This window comes from Dryas octopetala, chromosome 5 (genome assembly GCF_963921425.1).
Source record: "Dryas octopetala chromosome 5, drDryOcto1.1, whole genome shotgun sequence".
NCBI lineage: Eukaryota > Viridiplantae > Streptophyta > Magnoliopsida > Rosales > Rosaceae > Dryas > Dryas octopetala.
Window position 1 is genome coordinate 12,085,222 of NC_141370.1, and position 14,932 is coordinate 12,100,153.

The following is a 14,932-nucleotide window of genomic DNA, read 5'->3' on the forward strand; positions in this document are numbered from 1 at the left end:
CAGCAGCTAGACTCACTGGTACAAATTTTTCTTCACACATTCAAATAAGAAGTATTTTATAGGACTGAGGACTCATTCACATAAAAAGTTCAGCAGTGTCTGTGCCTGCAAGAAAACCAATTCACTTGGTTACCCTATGTTTAATACATTATCTCTAGAAGAAGTGCTAAAGGGAATTAGCTGGTCATATTATGTGGGGGAGAGAGAGAGAGAGAGAGAGAGAGAGAGCCATCCCAAGCAGCACCATACCTTTTCTTTGGCCCTTGGGGTGCCAGATTTTGACAACACCACCAAGGGTGGAACACCTCCTTGTTGAAGCACCATATTGCAGTATCTATCACTATTTATGCAGAGCTGCAAAAGAGCAGCAGCAGCATTCTCCTTCCCTCTTGCAGACCCCAACTCTAAAACCTCAACAAGAATAGGAATCCCACCCTCCTGACCAACTGCTGTCCTCCCCTCAGAACTTGTACAAAGATTAGCCAAGACAGCAAGTGCCTTGTCAACCATTCCAGCAGCTGGGTTCATCACCAACTCCACCAGGTACTTCACAGCACCGGCCTGAACAATCCGGGCCTTGTTCTCGTGAAAAATTGACAGACTAAACAAAGCTGTGGCTGCATCTTTTCTCCCTCTATCAGTCCCATTCTCTAATAACTCAACCAGAGGCCTAATAGCCCCTGACCTTCCAATCCTTACCTTTTTGTCCTCAATCACAGAAAGGCTGAACAGAGTGGCAGCTGAGTTCTCTTTGGCCTCAGCAGTACTACAAGTCTTCAGGACATGAATCAGAGGGTCAATTGCGTTGGCAGCAGCAATTGCAGTTTTGTTGTTGTCATTGATTGATAAGTTGAGAAGTGCTGTGACAGCATTTTCCTGAACCCTTTTGTCTGTAGAAATGAGCAAAGCCACCAGCAAGCTAATGGCTCCACAGTTTGCAATGACAATCCGGTTGTCCATGTTGTGCTTGGCAAGCAGCCGGAGTTCGAGTGTGGCCTCTCTTTGAGTGTCAACTGAAGAGCTTTTCAAGTCCTCTACCAAATTCCGGACTTGGGATTCAAGTCCGGAAAGATCAGCTCTTGTTTCAATGGCAGGAGAAGAATTTGAAGAAACTGGCCTTCGGACTAAGAACCCGGATGGCTGGCGCCTCATTTGGGTCCGAGGTCTTGCCTCCGCGGAAGATTTTGATGTGTGAATGATCAATGAAGCATGAAAGTAAACCAAAAGGAATAGAACTAGTGATTACTATTCAGTAGTTGACGATTAGAATTTTTCAAATATGTGAATGTGGTAGTACTTGTTGATGCTCAAAAGGCAGCCTACAACAGCCTACTTGTGTCCTATTGGATTTGAAAATGGGTTGGCACAACATATTTTGATGCGCCAAACAAGAACGACTTCAACGAAATGGAGTAAATTCTAATATTAATCTAAAGCAAATACATCTATCGCAATTTTTTCTTCCTTAATTTGGGTTTAAAATATTGGAATGTGATGATAAAATTGTTGTCGAATTGAGAATGTACCAGTAGACTTCTCTACAGCATAAACCTTATTGCACTTCAGCTCTTTGTGTGACTTCAATTTAGTCTTTGTACGTGTTTTGGGTAATTCGAGCAGACAAGACCAAATCACATTGACCCTACTTAACGAGTCGAAGAGGTCAATACGAATTCGATCTGCACCAGCAAGGATCATTTTTTGGGTAATAGGCTGACCTTACCTTTATCATGACTACTACCACTAGGATGATCTGGCCTAGCACCCGACTTCTACAAGAAAGTTTAGGTGAACCAGGTCGGTTCAGCTGAGCTGAGCACCTTCATCCTCCAATCCTGAGATTGATCACCAACTAGTAGGCTGAGGAGTGCAAGTTGGATTGAAATTTTAGATTCGACAATTTCCTCATGATTAGACTAAACATGAAACTCAAGAGTTTTGAGTGTCTTTCGATCTCGAGGCTGGCAAGGTTGTCAGCCTCTAATTTCTTCGGCCGAAGAGAGAAGGAAAAGAGAGTGGGAGAGAGAGGGGGGGTGGGACATTGGTCGGTGAGAGTGGTGGGGTGCCGGCGGGGTGGGTGGGAAGGAGGAGGGAAGGGTGCCAGCTCAGGTGGGATCTGTTCTTGTTTATGGGAGATTTAAGGAAAACTTTAGAGGGTGGAAAGTAATTGAGGGTACATTTGCAGCTGCCTAAAACAAAATTGGAAATTTTTGTTCTTTTATTGACACCTCCACTATCTCTCTCAATCAAAATTAAACTTTTTTTTTTTTTTTTAGAAGATTGAATCAATCATCACCTTGTAATCAATTCCAAAAGTGCAGTACCCAAAAAAACACTGATGTTCCCTCTGTTGGTAGATTGCTTGCTTTGTTCTTACAGTGATTGCATCGTAATTTCCTCCTGTGTTGGATTTCTGCTCCACAATACTGTTGGAGAACAAGGCGGGACGGACCCGTTCAAATACGGGCATTAAGGCAATGGATGTATGAGCATGCAGACCCACAAAATGTGGAACGCTGTACAAATGTACAATTAATAGCTATGAACACGCAGACTGAAACAAAAACTCAGAACTCTAACACAGAATAGTTCACTACCATTTGAGAGAGCATGTCCCAGAGCCTTTTGAAAGATCAATGAAACCACACATGAAAATATATTAATATGCACAAGAAGTAGACAAATGGGGGGCACGACACCAACAACACCAAATTATTCACTTGTCATCGTCTTTCCCAAGCTCAGTGCAACAACTCAGACTCAAAGGTATAAATTTTTTCTTCCCAGATTCACATAAGAAGTACTTTACAGGTCTCATTCAAATCCTCTATAAATCATTTGTTTTTCCTCTTTCTACAAATCACATCAAATCCACACAAGTCGACCTTCAAATTCATTATTTGCACCAGCCAATTTACACATTACCTATAGAAGTTGACTTAAAACCACGGGTAATAACAAAGATTCGATTTAAGCAATTATCCTCTACCAGCATTACCATGTCTATGGTTTCTGAAGAAGCTAAGGAGCGTCTGTGCCTGCAAGAAAACCAAAAACTTCGTTAACAATATGTTTAACAATTATTTGTAATAATATATAAACTGAGAAGACCAAGCAGCATCATACCTTTTCTTTGGCCCTTGGGGTGCCAGATTGTGACAATACAACTAACGGTGGGACAGCTCCTTCTTGGAGCACCATGCTGCAATATCTATTACTATTTGTGCAGAGCTGTAAGAGAGCAGCCGCTGCATTCTCCTTCCCTCTTGCAGAACCCAATTCAACAACCTCAACCAGAACAGGGATCCCACCCTCCTGACCAATTGCTGTTCTTCCCTCAGGAATTGTAGAAAGATTAGCCAAAACAGCAACTGCCTTGTCAACCATTCCAGCCGCTGGGTCCATCAACTCAACTAGGTACTTCACAGCACCAGCTTGAACAATCCGGGTCTTGTTCTCATGAAAAATTGACAAATTAAACAAAGCTGTGGCTGCATCTTTCCTCCCTCTAGGAGTCCCATTACCCAATAGATCAACTAGCGGCCTAATAGCCCCTGACCTTCCAATGCGAACCTTGTTGTCCTCAATCACCGAAAGGCTAAAAAGAGTGGCAGCTGAGTTCTCCTTGGCCTCAGCGCTCCCGGTCTCAAGGACATGAATCAGAGGCTCAATTGCGTTGGCAGTAGCAATTGCAGTTTTGTTGTTATCATTGATCGATAAGTTAAGAAGTGCTGTAACTGCATTTTCCTGAATCCTTGTGTCTGTAGACCGGAGCAAATCCACCAATAAAATAATGGCTCCACAGTTTGCAATGACAATCCGGTTGTCCATGTTGTGCTTGGCAAGCAGCCGGAGTTCGAGTGTGGCATCTCTTTGAGTGTCAACTGAAGAGCTTTTCAAGTCCTCAACCAGCTTCCGAACTTGGGCTTCAAGTCCAGAAAGGTCAGGTCTTGTTTCCAGAGCAGGGGAGGAAATTATCCTTGGGACTAAGCTCCCAGATGGACGGCGCCACATTTGGCTTCGAGGTCTTGCCTCTGCCAATCTGGTTGGCAAGTCAGTTTCTCTCTGTTGGGTGGTCAAGGTAGCAGCAGCCTGTGGTTCTGAATTTAACTCCCCAGAAGCGTCACTGCTGTAGCCTGACAGATTGCTTGATACCTGTAAGGTCCCATTGGCATCTACTGGAGTTCCTTGAGTAAAACTGGCATTAGAAAGTATGCTGGAAGCTGAGGCAGTTCTAACATGGCTTTGAGACGATTGCTCAGCTTCAATAGGATTAGGAAATTCATCTCGAGATGGCGACGTTGAGTGTTGGCTAACTCGATCTGTACTCCTTTCGTCTAAGTTAGCAGACCTGTCTTCGGAACTTGTTAGTGATACTCTTGTGATATCCAAAACCTGCCCATTTCCAGCTATGCCAGACAAGGAACCTTCTGATGTAGAACGAGGATGCAATGGAGAGCTTCCCTCCCGATGCAATCCACCAGATGAGATTTTCTTAGTGGGCGAACCCATAGACCGAGTTGACTCAGGTGACATCGGTTGATTGGCCCTGGGATGGGGAAAATTAGGTGAATCCTTTGGTGCACCAGGCTCTGCATGTCCAAGAAGGTGTGTTGGCTTATTTAATCCCACAGACTTTATAGGATCAGGCAGTTTCACATTGTTTGACTCACACCAATTTGCAATTAGTGCCTTTACAGTGTAATTAGGTATCAAATTGGTGTGAGCCAAAGTCTGCCGTGTCTTTGGACAAACGGTGAGGCCAAGATCAATCCAGTTCTTAATGAAAGTCCTCTCATAGGTTTGTCCTGATGCCACAATCACTGGATCCGTCATCAGCTCCAGAGAGAGAGGACAGCAGAAATCAGCGGGTATTGGAACTGGGCTGCAGCTCTGGGACTGTTTTATTATAATTAGGCGTTCATGCATACGGGTAACAAGGGTTATCAGATGATCAATATACTCCGCTTCCTCAATCTTTTCAGATTGTTCAGCATTATCCTTCAACTTTTCTAGTGCGACAGCCTCAATAAGAACCTCCTGGTTTGACCTCAAGCTAAGGCCCTCTGCAATTTTCACTAGGATCTCTGAGCTGGGTCCAACACCCTCCACTTGATCATTTAAAGCATCTTTAATGACAGTGGACATTTGTTCATGGTCCACATGCTTAATTTTTTGTATGCAGTGCTGCAATCAACCAAAGGCGAGTCTTAGACATTATAAAAGGATATGACTAAACCTCTTCCCATATTTGAATCCCACTAAAAAGGCTAGCAATTACTTCTGCCCCATTCCAAAAAATTATGGGTTTAATGATTTCACCATCTGCCTGATGATGGTCTTTCATCTATCAAATGTACTTTAATAGGCAATGAATCGAAGAAACTGAGTGTTATGCTCTATCTGTAACACAATGAAAAAGGTAAAAGAAATAAAAACTCTTTTCAGTTTTCACACATTTTCTACCTCAAGAGATGCTGAACCCAATTCATCAGGGAGATGTTGCTGGGAAGTCTTCAGCAGCTGAAAGATATCCAGGCCAGAAATCCGACTCTTTGATATCAATGATTCAACTTGCAAAACCTAAACATCATAAAAACAGAAGATGGTTAGAGAAACTCACTTAAAGAAAATGAATTAAATCTAGGCCCTTGGGGAAGTTCATTCATCATTATCTAATTTGGTTTAGGCTACCATCAATGTGCAAATGCATGCTTATAATAAACATATGCATGTGCAAGGCCATAAGTAAGTTTTATCTTTTTCTAAAAACTAATGATAGTCAATTCATTATTTTAGAAGTCCATGCCATAATTTTTAATTTGGACAAAGCCAAAAGGCATCAGGAAACAAAAAAAGCAACTTAAAATTCATTAAATGCAACTGATTGAAAGAATTAGCAATGGAGCTGCAGGTAAGAATTGGGAGTGCGTACAGTTCCAATAGATTAACTGTCAAAAGCCAAAGCTTCAGATACTCTTAAAAGGAAAGACTAATCAGTAAAAATTACAAGGATTTAAAATGGGAGAATAACTGAGAAAATGAAAAGACCACCATTACTACTATGTACAAGAGAGAATGGCTTGGGCAGGAATGAATTATGGAGCGGTTTCAGGATATAGCAGAGAATGTAACATTGCAAGAGGAGAGGCAGGTTAGGAACACTAATACAAGAAAAAATGGATCAGGCAGGAATAAATACATGGAGCAGTATTGGGATATAGCCAGGCTAAATGCTCCTCCGTTTTCTCATTTCACTCCCGAAGAGGAAGAAGAGAATCATTTGTCTCCTTAGGGTGAAATAAAGCAGGATATTGAAGATTGGCCTGGCCCCTTTTCTACTGCTATGAAGATTATTAGAGAGAGAGAGAGAGAGAGAGAGAGAGTAACAAAGCATATCATAGAAATATGACCACATTATAACTTACTAAGCATATCATACAAATACTATTAATTCTAACTAAGGGCATAACAAAACTTGTATTTGTCAAACATATGATAATCATGAGCATTAAGACCATGAAAGGTCAGTTTTAGATAAATTTACCTTAAATTGATAAGGCCTATAATTCATCCTAACTACAGAATACAAGTTATACAACTGAGTAGACTAGTAACTTACAAGATTGACTTTACTCAACAATGGTTGCCAGTCTTCAAATTGCTCCCGCAATTCATCAACATAATGACCCAGTTCCTCAAATGGCTTATTAAGTACGTCATAAGAAGCTATTTCAGAATCAACAATGGCATCGAGTACAGTTTTCAACAATTTTAATATCTCTTCTGCTCTTTGGTAGTACTTCAAAACCGGGTCCAAGTTTATGTTGTCATGGGATGATAAATGGAAAAAAGAGGAGATGTTATTAAGAAGTGCTTTGAACAGTGATATCTCCATCACACCTGTGTCAATATATATAAAATAGAAATGATCTATCAACAGAATGGAAGGAAAAGAAATAAAGTTGTATAAGTAATGAACAATCAAACAAAACATATATTTCAAAAATAATGACTATAAAAAAAAAAAAAAAAAAAAAAAAAGAAGTACCATATCAAAATGGTTTAACTGATGCCATATGAAAGTTACAGCAAAATGAGTTCACCTTTCTAAGAATTGGAATTAATTAATATTTAAATAGTGCAATACCAGATTGGACTTGGGCCTGAAAAGTCCATCCTAATGAAGAGACTGAACTTAAAAGGATTTATAATTATCAAATCTAGGTGAACTGACAGATTGGCTACTTGCAATTCTTTTTTCAGCTTACTCCCATTCCACTGTTCTCTTGATCAATCCATTATCAAAGTTTTGTACATTGTCGATGTTGAACATGTGCTTAGTTTCAATATTTCCTGATAAGTTAGGTAGTCTAATCTGCTAAAGCATAATCAATATGCGAATATACAAAAAGTAGAGAAGAGGAGGCGAGCTATGCTCATCAAAACATCTGAGCAAGCTGCCTTTCTGTTTGAAACTGAGGCTTCCTTCATTATTTAACACTGTGTTGGATAACATATGTGTGTGTGTGAACAACATATAAAAAAAACAATATGCCGAAATTTTTTCTTTCTCTAACTGCTCTAGGCATATCCAAGGATAATTAATGTCAGAATTCCGCATCCTTGTAATCTTTCTGCACTCTAGATACCTAGCCATTATAATTGCCAATTTAATTGTTATAATACACACCCATATACATGCATGCCTGCACACACGCTTAGAGAGGGGGTTTCTGAATATTTTGAAAATGCAAGTATCATCAATATTTCTGATGCCTTTTGCTCCCCCTATAATTTCAAAGTGTTCTTATCAAAAATGAAAAAATAATGTATATCTTACAGCTGGCTTGACATGCAAGACATGTGCCCTCCATGAGATTAAAACTAATACATAATTAAGAAGGAAAATTATAAAATTGACCATATTTGTCATAAAATCCCCTAGCATTTGTTAGTGTATCAAAAAGGCATATTCTTAACAAGTGAATCATATCATTGAGGAACATGCCAATAACTACATCTTCAATTGTACTGCTATGAACAGATTTCAATTTCAAAAAGAACGATTGAATGCACCTTTATTCACCATGAATATATAACTTTACACACCAATGCAATCTTTCTCATTTCTGATCCTTCAGAATCCAAAGTAATCCATGAAAATGAAGAAAAGAATTCTCAAAACCCATACAAAACCTATGCACACTCACTATCAAGTGATAGAACCCAAATCTTGGAAATCAAATTTCCCCAACTAGTGAACCCTGCAAAGAAAAAAAAAACAAAACAAAACTTCAAAGTATGAGTTCCATATAAATAAAAAAGTAAAAGAAAATAATAAAACAGAGAGGTAAATAATACTTATTATTGAAGTTTCTAATCTTTATTAATTGCATTGGGACCTCAATAAGGTGATTGAAGTAATATGCTGACAACTTTCCTACTATTGTTTTTCATCTCAGCTTTCTATTGAACATGAAGGAAATTTAGGAAAGTTAAAGGAACATCACTTTCTGCAATGCATTATCTTATTTCCTTCTACCTTTCCACCCAGAACTGGCAGAAAGATATGCCAAGCATGGACCAAAAATGTCTTCCCTGATTTTCCCTTTCCTCCTTCCAACCCAACAATGGAAATTAGAGTTTATCACCAACCAGCAGCCCTTTGTCTTTTATCTCTTATTTTTCCTTTCAGTTTCTACCATACAATACTGTGTAAAAATAAGATGACGATAACTGAATGCAGGTTATTGTGTAATTCTGTATGCTTTTTAGTCATTTGACAAAATTTATCTTTTTACCAGACTATTAAGGGAATTTTAAAGTTCTCTTACGGTGCGTTTGGATGAGAAATTTCTCATTTTTATAGAAATTCTTAAATTATAGGAATTTACAACTCCATCATTTAAAATTCCATCGATTGAAAATTTTATTGTTTGGATGTCAAGCATGAAAACTTAGAAATTCATAGGAATTACAAATTATGAGAAGGCGGTAGTGGTAGCAATCATGGTGAGAATGAGGTGGTGGTGGATGCTGTGACAGTATCGGTGGGGTGATGGTAGTGGTAGTGGTGGTGGTGTTGGCAGGGTGGTGGTACTGGCAGTGAGGGTGGTGGTGGTGGTGGTGGCCGCAGCAGCAATAATGACACCAGAGTGCGGAACAACGGGTTTTAGTTTGGCCAGTTTTGTTTTTTTGTTTGTGCAGACAGGAAATTGCCCATGGTTTTGTGCCTCTCACGTCTTTGGAATTAATGGAATGTAAACCAGAGTACCATGCTTTTAATGCATGAGGAGGTTTTCAAGATCCATATTATATGCTTTACTTTATCATGAACTTGGTGCTTTATTTAATGTTGATCTAATTTCACAGTTACTATTTTGTATTAACTGTGGATGACGTCTGCATGGCTCAATTTCATTTGTGATGCATACTTTCATGGGGGGGTAGTGGTGGGGGCAGCAATAGTGAAAGCTGATGTAAGGGTGGTGGGGTGGTGGTGGCAGAAACAGAGGAGGCTGTTGCAGGTAGGGGTGGTGGTGGTTGTGACGGTGATGATTGCAGTTGGTGTGCCGTTAAAATAAAATTATTATTGTTTTGGAGTTTTAGAAATGACACATTTTCCACACTGAATTTAAAATTTCCATGATGGTGATACCAAACAAGGAAATTTAAGGTTGTCATTTTCCAAATCCCAACTTTTAGTGAAATACCGAATTGAATTTACTCATCCAAACACACCCTTACAGCCTTTAGATTTCTCAGCTCCAATACATTTGACATATGTACAGCATTAGGGCATATAACCATATTCGGATTCCAAATTTATTAGTTAATTACAGTTCCCTATTCTTCCAAATCTAAACTGAGTCTCCCTCTTCCCGCCTTTGATTATAACGGCTTGCCCAAATCAATAACTATTGTCTAAAAGTAAAAGAGCCTAAGAAACATAAGCATTAGAACACAATGCCCTTGATGCAAAAACCCAAGCAATTAACTATACCACTTATACAGGTCATATACAATAACCCAATTTCCAATTGTTTATAATCTCATTTGTTGCTTTTCATCATAGCTAAAAACAACGACCATTCAGAATATAAAATCAAACTACATATATAATTACCAATTTAAAAATAAAAAACACATAAATCTTTTATTTACACTTATCTATGTGAGCGTGATCGATTTAGACTTAAAAAAAAAAAACAAAAAAACAAAAATCAAAATTTGCACACAACCATTAGACCCAGAATGGGATTTGAGTGCCTGAGCTGTAACACAGTCCAACCAAAGCAAGACTAAATGGGAAGGCAGAATGACCAAATGCAAGAAACAAATAACTAAAAATAGTACAATACAACGTTCACTAAATTCAAAAACCCTAGACGGATCAAGCTGAAGAAGGTGGCCAGAGAAAATTACCTGGATTCGTCGAAAACGCAGAAGCAAATGACCAAAGGAAAGGTCGTTTTGGCCAATCTTTCTTTGTCGTCCTCGTTCCTCGTTTCAAAAACCCAGAGCTGCAGACCAGCAAAGATTTCTCCTAATTCTCTGCGGAATTCTTATTTTCTTATTTTCTCTTTGATTTTCTCGGAGAGTCTTACTTTTTCAATTGTTTAGTATTTTATTAGGTTTTGGAATTGAAGACTAAACGCAGACAGACTGTTGTTGCTGCCTCTGCTAGTGCTGGGTTCGTTGCATAGTTGGAGACTGGGACATTCTCGTCATTACATATTTATCTTGTAATGAAAATAAATAAATATTATGAAAATTGGTCAATAAGAATTTTTTACTGTAATTGGGACATTTGGTAGCCGCCAAAAGGGCCGGTTTACCTCTTTTCCGACTGCGGCCGTTAGGCCCGTTACCATATTAATTATCAAAATCACCTTGTTTGTCAAATCAAAAATAGTGAATGACCAATTCTTAATATTATTTTTGTTTTTGGTAAGAATGACCAATTCTTCTAATGGTGACACTTATACACATTACCTGTAGAAGTTGACTTAAAACCTCGGGTAATAACAAAGAATCGATTTAAGCAATTATCCTCGCATCAAGTTTTCTTTTTTTCGAAAATGATCATGAGTTTTAAACTCATACACAATAAAAAAATAATAAATTATTCTAAAATTTATTTTGCAACTCTTAATGGTAAACAAACTTAAAAATAAAAAAATAAAAATAAAAATAAAAAAAAACCCTAGTCGCTAAAGAGAAAAAACTTTTAAAATTTTGTATGCAAAGTGAGTGGTGCGAGTGCGAGTGCGATTGATCGCGATCACACGAAGAGGTTGTGGTAGTTATAACCCTCCCTCTTGGTCATATTGTTTCTTCCCAATAAATAGAGATTGACATTTTTGCACAATATTCGGGTTGTCTTGAGTGCTAAGTGTTCCTATATTCTCTTAAAATTCATTCGATTTCCACAGATGGATGATGATTTAGCCCCTGACAGACACCTTTTGGATAATACTAAAAGAGTTTTTGATTCAATTATTTGAGATTTGTTGTAGTTATGTGTTTATAATTGTAATGGGTTGACACATGCTCTTGCCCATTTTGTTTTACATTGTATAGATCTTATTAGTTGGGTGGGGAAAGCTCTTATATGGCTTCCACATCATCTTCAATTTGATTGTAATTATGTTTAGTTTTATTCAACAAAGTAAAAATGATAAACAAACTCACTTAAAATGTTGCAATGATAAATAGGCTTACTTTTTACAAATAAAACTCACGTTATAACTTTTTCGTGTATTTTGCGTCGAGCGCTCGGTAGGTTTTTAAAAAAAAAAAAACTGAGCAAATTGTCACTGTCCGACAGTGGCAATTAGTAATCGTTATTTTTATGTTATAATACAGGTGAATATGACTTCATAAACTTGAATTGTGTGTTTTATGTTGATTTTATTAATTTTTGACATGTTAATGTAATAAAATATATCAACAATTATCATTTTATGCAACTTCAAATAGTTACTGTTGCACGGTAATAATTGCTGAGCACTCGATTAACAGTACCGATTACTCGGTGAACAATGCCAAATGCTCGGTAGATTCCGTCTCGTGCATATTTCATTAAAATAAATCGGACTAGAATTTATTATAGCAAGTAGGTTGAGTTATCAGTCTTATTTTTTAACTAGACTTAAAAAAATTAAAAAATAACAAATAATAAATTTAGTAAATAGTAAATAGTAAATGGTAGTGTACTCCATTTTAGTTTTCAAAAAATTTAAAAACATCTATTTTGAGATGGAAGGTTTAAATGAGAAGTGTTAATCCGACCAAAAAAAAAAGAGAGAAGTGTTAATGAGTTATTCATATTAGATTACACATTGAATCCAATGAAGATTATCATTATCCCTTATAATTGCTTAACATTTATTTTACGAGAACATTTATAATAGAATTACAGTATTACTTTTTTGTTAAATTTTTAAATAAAGATGTGAGGGAAAAAAACACAGGAAATTTTTTATTCACAGAGCAACTTCTCTCGTGACATTCAACCATATTTGAAGTTCAATCAATCCAATCTATTCTCCTTGACAAACATTGGTGTGCATGGTTACTAGTATAGTTTTGATTTGAAATTAAAAGATAATTAGAATTTTATGAATAGATAAGTACGCAGCATAACCAAAAGAATCAATTGCAGTAGTCAACACATGTAATTCTTTGAAATTGTTTACATGAATGGAAAAGATGAAAATAAGTAGACAAGACGTACCCAAATAATTGGGACTGACATGGCATATTGATTATGTACGACATGTGAGTCAGCACTATCAACTCAGCCTCAAAACTATTCATAAATTATGTGATGCAATTAAATTATAAAAAAAATTATTATTTATAATCAATATATTGTTATGTGGTGTAATTAATTTACGTGTTATAATATCACCATGTAACAGTATATTAGTCATATAATATATATACCATATAATCAAAAGTGTATATTAACAAGTTTACATTTTTCCTATTGGGGTACATCCGTATATATCTTTTTTCCTTAAATTTATTTGCATTACATAAAAATGGATGTTCGTATAGATATTCTCATTAATTAAAAATATTAGAAAGTTTAACAAATTATAATCTATAATTGATTATGTTATGAGATTATGATTTAGTTTATTAATTAGCCTTAAATTATGTAATTAGGCATAGGTTAAGGAATTAGATATATCTTTTTTGTTATGAGTTGGATCTCCCCACTCATTATAATTTGAGAAAATTACCAATTTAGTCCATTTATTTGTTCTAAAGTCTTATCTTGGTTCACGATTTTTTTTTTTGCCAACTTAATCCACTAACTGTTTGACGTTTGCCAACATAGTCCATTCCGTCAAAATTTCAATAACAGCCGTCAAATTTAGGGGCAAAATGGTGAATTCATATCCTTAATAAGTCAACAAATGAGTTAAATGTATCATTGGTTCACTTACTTTCACGTTTTTCCGAAGTTGATCCACTTATTTTTCGACATTTACCTACTTGGTCTATTCTATCAATTTTGTTAGAAATTCTGTTAAAATGAAGGACAAAATTGTCTTTTCATATTCAATAAATTTTTAATTCTATTTCTAATTTTAAAAATATTAGAACTAAAAAAAACCCAATAATTAGATTTAAAAAACAAAAAACTAAGAAAAAACATCCATACCCTTAGATCGATCAACAAAGAAAAATAACAGCCCTCACAAATTTTTTTTTCTTTTTTCTTGTTCTTTTTCTTTCTTCTTCTTGTTATTCTTGTTCTTCTTTTTCTTCTTCAATTCACACACAAAATCCATTTAATTGCATTAAACAAAAGTTGCATAAACCCAAAGTCCATTTGCAGTAAACCCAAATTCTTCTTGTTGTTTGATCACACCCATAGCCATTTCTTTTCCCTTTTTCTTCTTCTTCTTTTTCCCTGATCACACCCATAGCCATTACCTTTTTTTCACCTTCTTTCTTATTCTGCAACTTCCCATGATCTTCACTCATGCCCAGCTATAACAATAATTTTAAAAAAATAAAAATAAAAGAAGAACAAGAAGCCCAGGTTCCACCCACAACCCATAGCCCTTCCTCCCTCCCCACCATCTCCACCCTCACCTGCAGAAAAAAAAAAAAAAAAAATTGGAAAAAAAGAATATATAGGAAAAAAACCACAGAAAAAATCAAACTCACCATCACCTCCCCTCTCCAACCTATGCCCAGCCCATACCCACCACCCACAACTCTCTATCTACCATCGGCAACTCACCCACCCACCACCCTCCACTCTCTCCTCCCTCTCACTGACCTTCTGCCCGGCCCTACCACCACACCTAGCCAGTGACCCCCTATTCCCCTTTTTTTTTTTTTTTTTTTTTTTTTTTTTTTTTTTTCTCTCTCTCTCTCTCTCTCTCTCTCTCTCTCTCTCTCTCTCTCTCTCTCTCTCTCTCTCTATTTTCCCCTCTCTCTGAATGTGCAAATCTAGCTTCGTCTTCTTCATTTGCAGCCAAATCCATTTTCGATATGCCCTTTTTGCCAATCGTCGACTTCACCCCATCTCGATCTGCCTCTGCTTCTGCCATTGGAGCCTCGGGCGACGGCACTAGGAGCTTCTACTTCTGCCATTGGAGATGAGAAAATGAGGTTTAGGGAAGGAAGATGGGTGGCTGGGGTTTGGGCGTTTGGCCGGGGATTTATGATGGATTTTTTTTCTTTGTTTTTTGTTTTTAAATTTAATTATTGTGTTTTTTTTTTAGTTCTAATATTTTTAAAATTAAAAATAGAATTAAAAATTTATTGAATATGAAAAGACAATTTTGTCCTTCATTTTAACATAATTTATAACAAAATTGATTAGAATGGACCAAGTAGGTAAATGTCAAAAAGAAAGTGGACCAACTTGGGAAAAATGTGAAAGTAAGTGGACCAATGG

General features: G+C 36.9%; 2 protein-coding genes across 4 annotated transcripts; both read right to left on the reverse strand.

Moving 5' to 3' along the window:
- Nucleotide 1: 1 nt before the first annotated feature.
- LOC147284357 (uncharacterized) lies at nt 2–1,416 on the reverse strand. Its single transcript, XM_086244692.1, has 2 exons — nt 250–1,416; nt 2–105 (listed from the first exon to the last, which is right to left on the reverse strand). The coding sequence occupies exons 1-2, from the start codon at nt 1,150–1,152 to the stop codon at nt 73–75; spliced, it is 936 nt and encodes a 311-aa protein (XP_086100818.1). The 5' UTR covers nt 1,153–1,416; the 3' UTR covers nt 2–72.
- Nucleotides 1,417–2,765: 1,349 nt separating this feature from the next.
- Nucleotides 2,766–10,697, reverse strand: LOC147284358 (U-box domain-containing protein 4-like). 3 transcript variants are annotated; one of them, XM_086244526.1, is made up of 6 exons: nt 10,429–10,697; nt 8,214–8,267; nt 6,623–6,903; nt 5,467–5,583; nt 3,127–5,187; nt 2,766–3,038 (listed from the first exon to the last, which is right to left on the reverse strand). In XM_086244526.1, exons 3-6 carry the CDS (start codon nt 6,896–6,898, stop codon nt 2,979–2,981), a joined length of 2,514 nt encoding a protein of 837 aa, XP_086100652.1. In that variant the 5' UTR covers nt 6,899–6,903; nt 8,214–8,267; nt 10,429–10,697; the 3' UTR covers nt 2,766–2,978. The 3 variants fall into 3 exon arrangements, with proteins under 3 accessions (XP_086100652.1, XP_086100651.1, XP_086100649.1); XM_086244525.1 differs by having other exon boundaries at nt 8,113–8,267; XM_086244523.1 differs by having other exon boundaries at nt 8,080–8,267.
- Between the last annotated feature and the right edge of the window lie 4,235 nt (nt 10,698–14,932).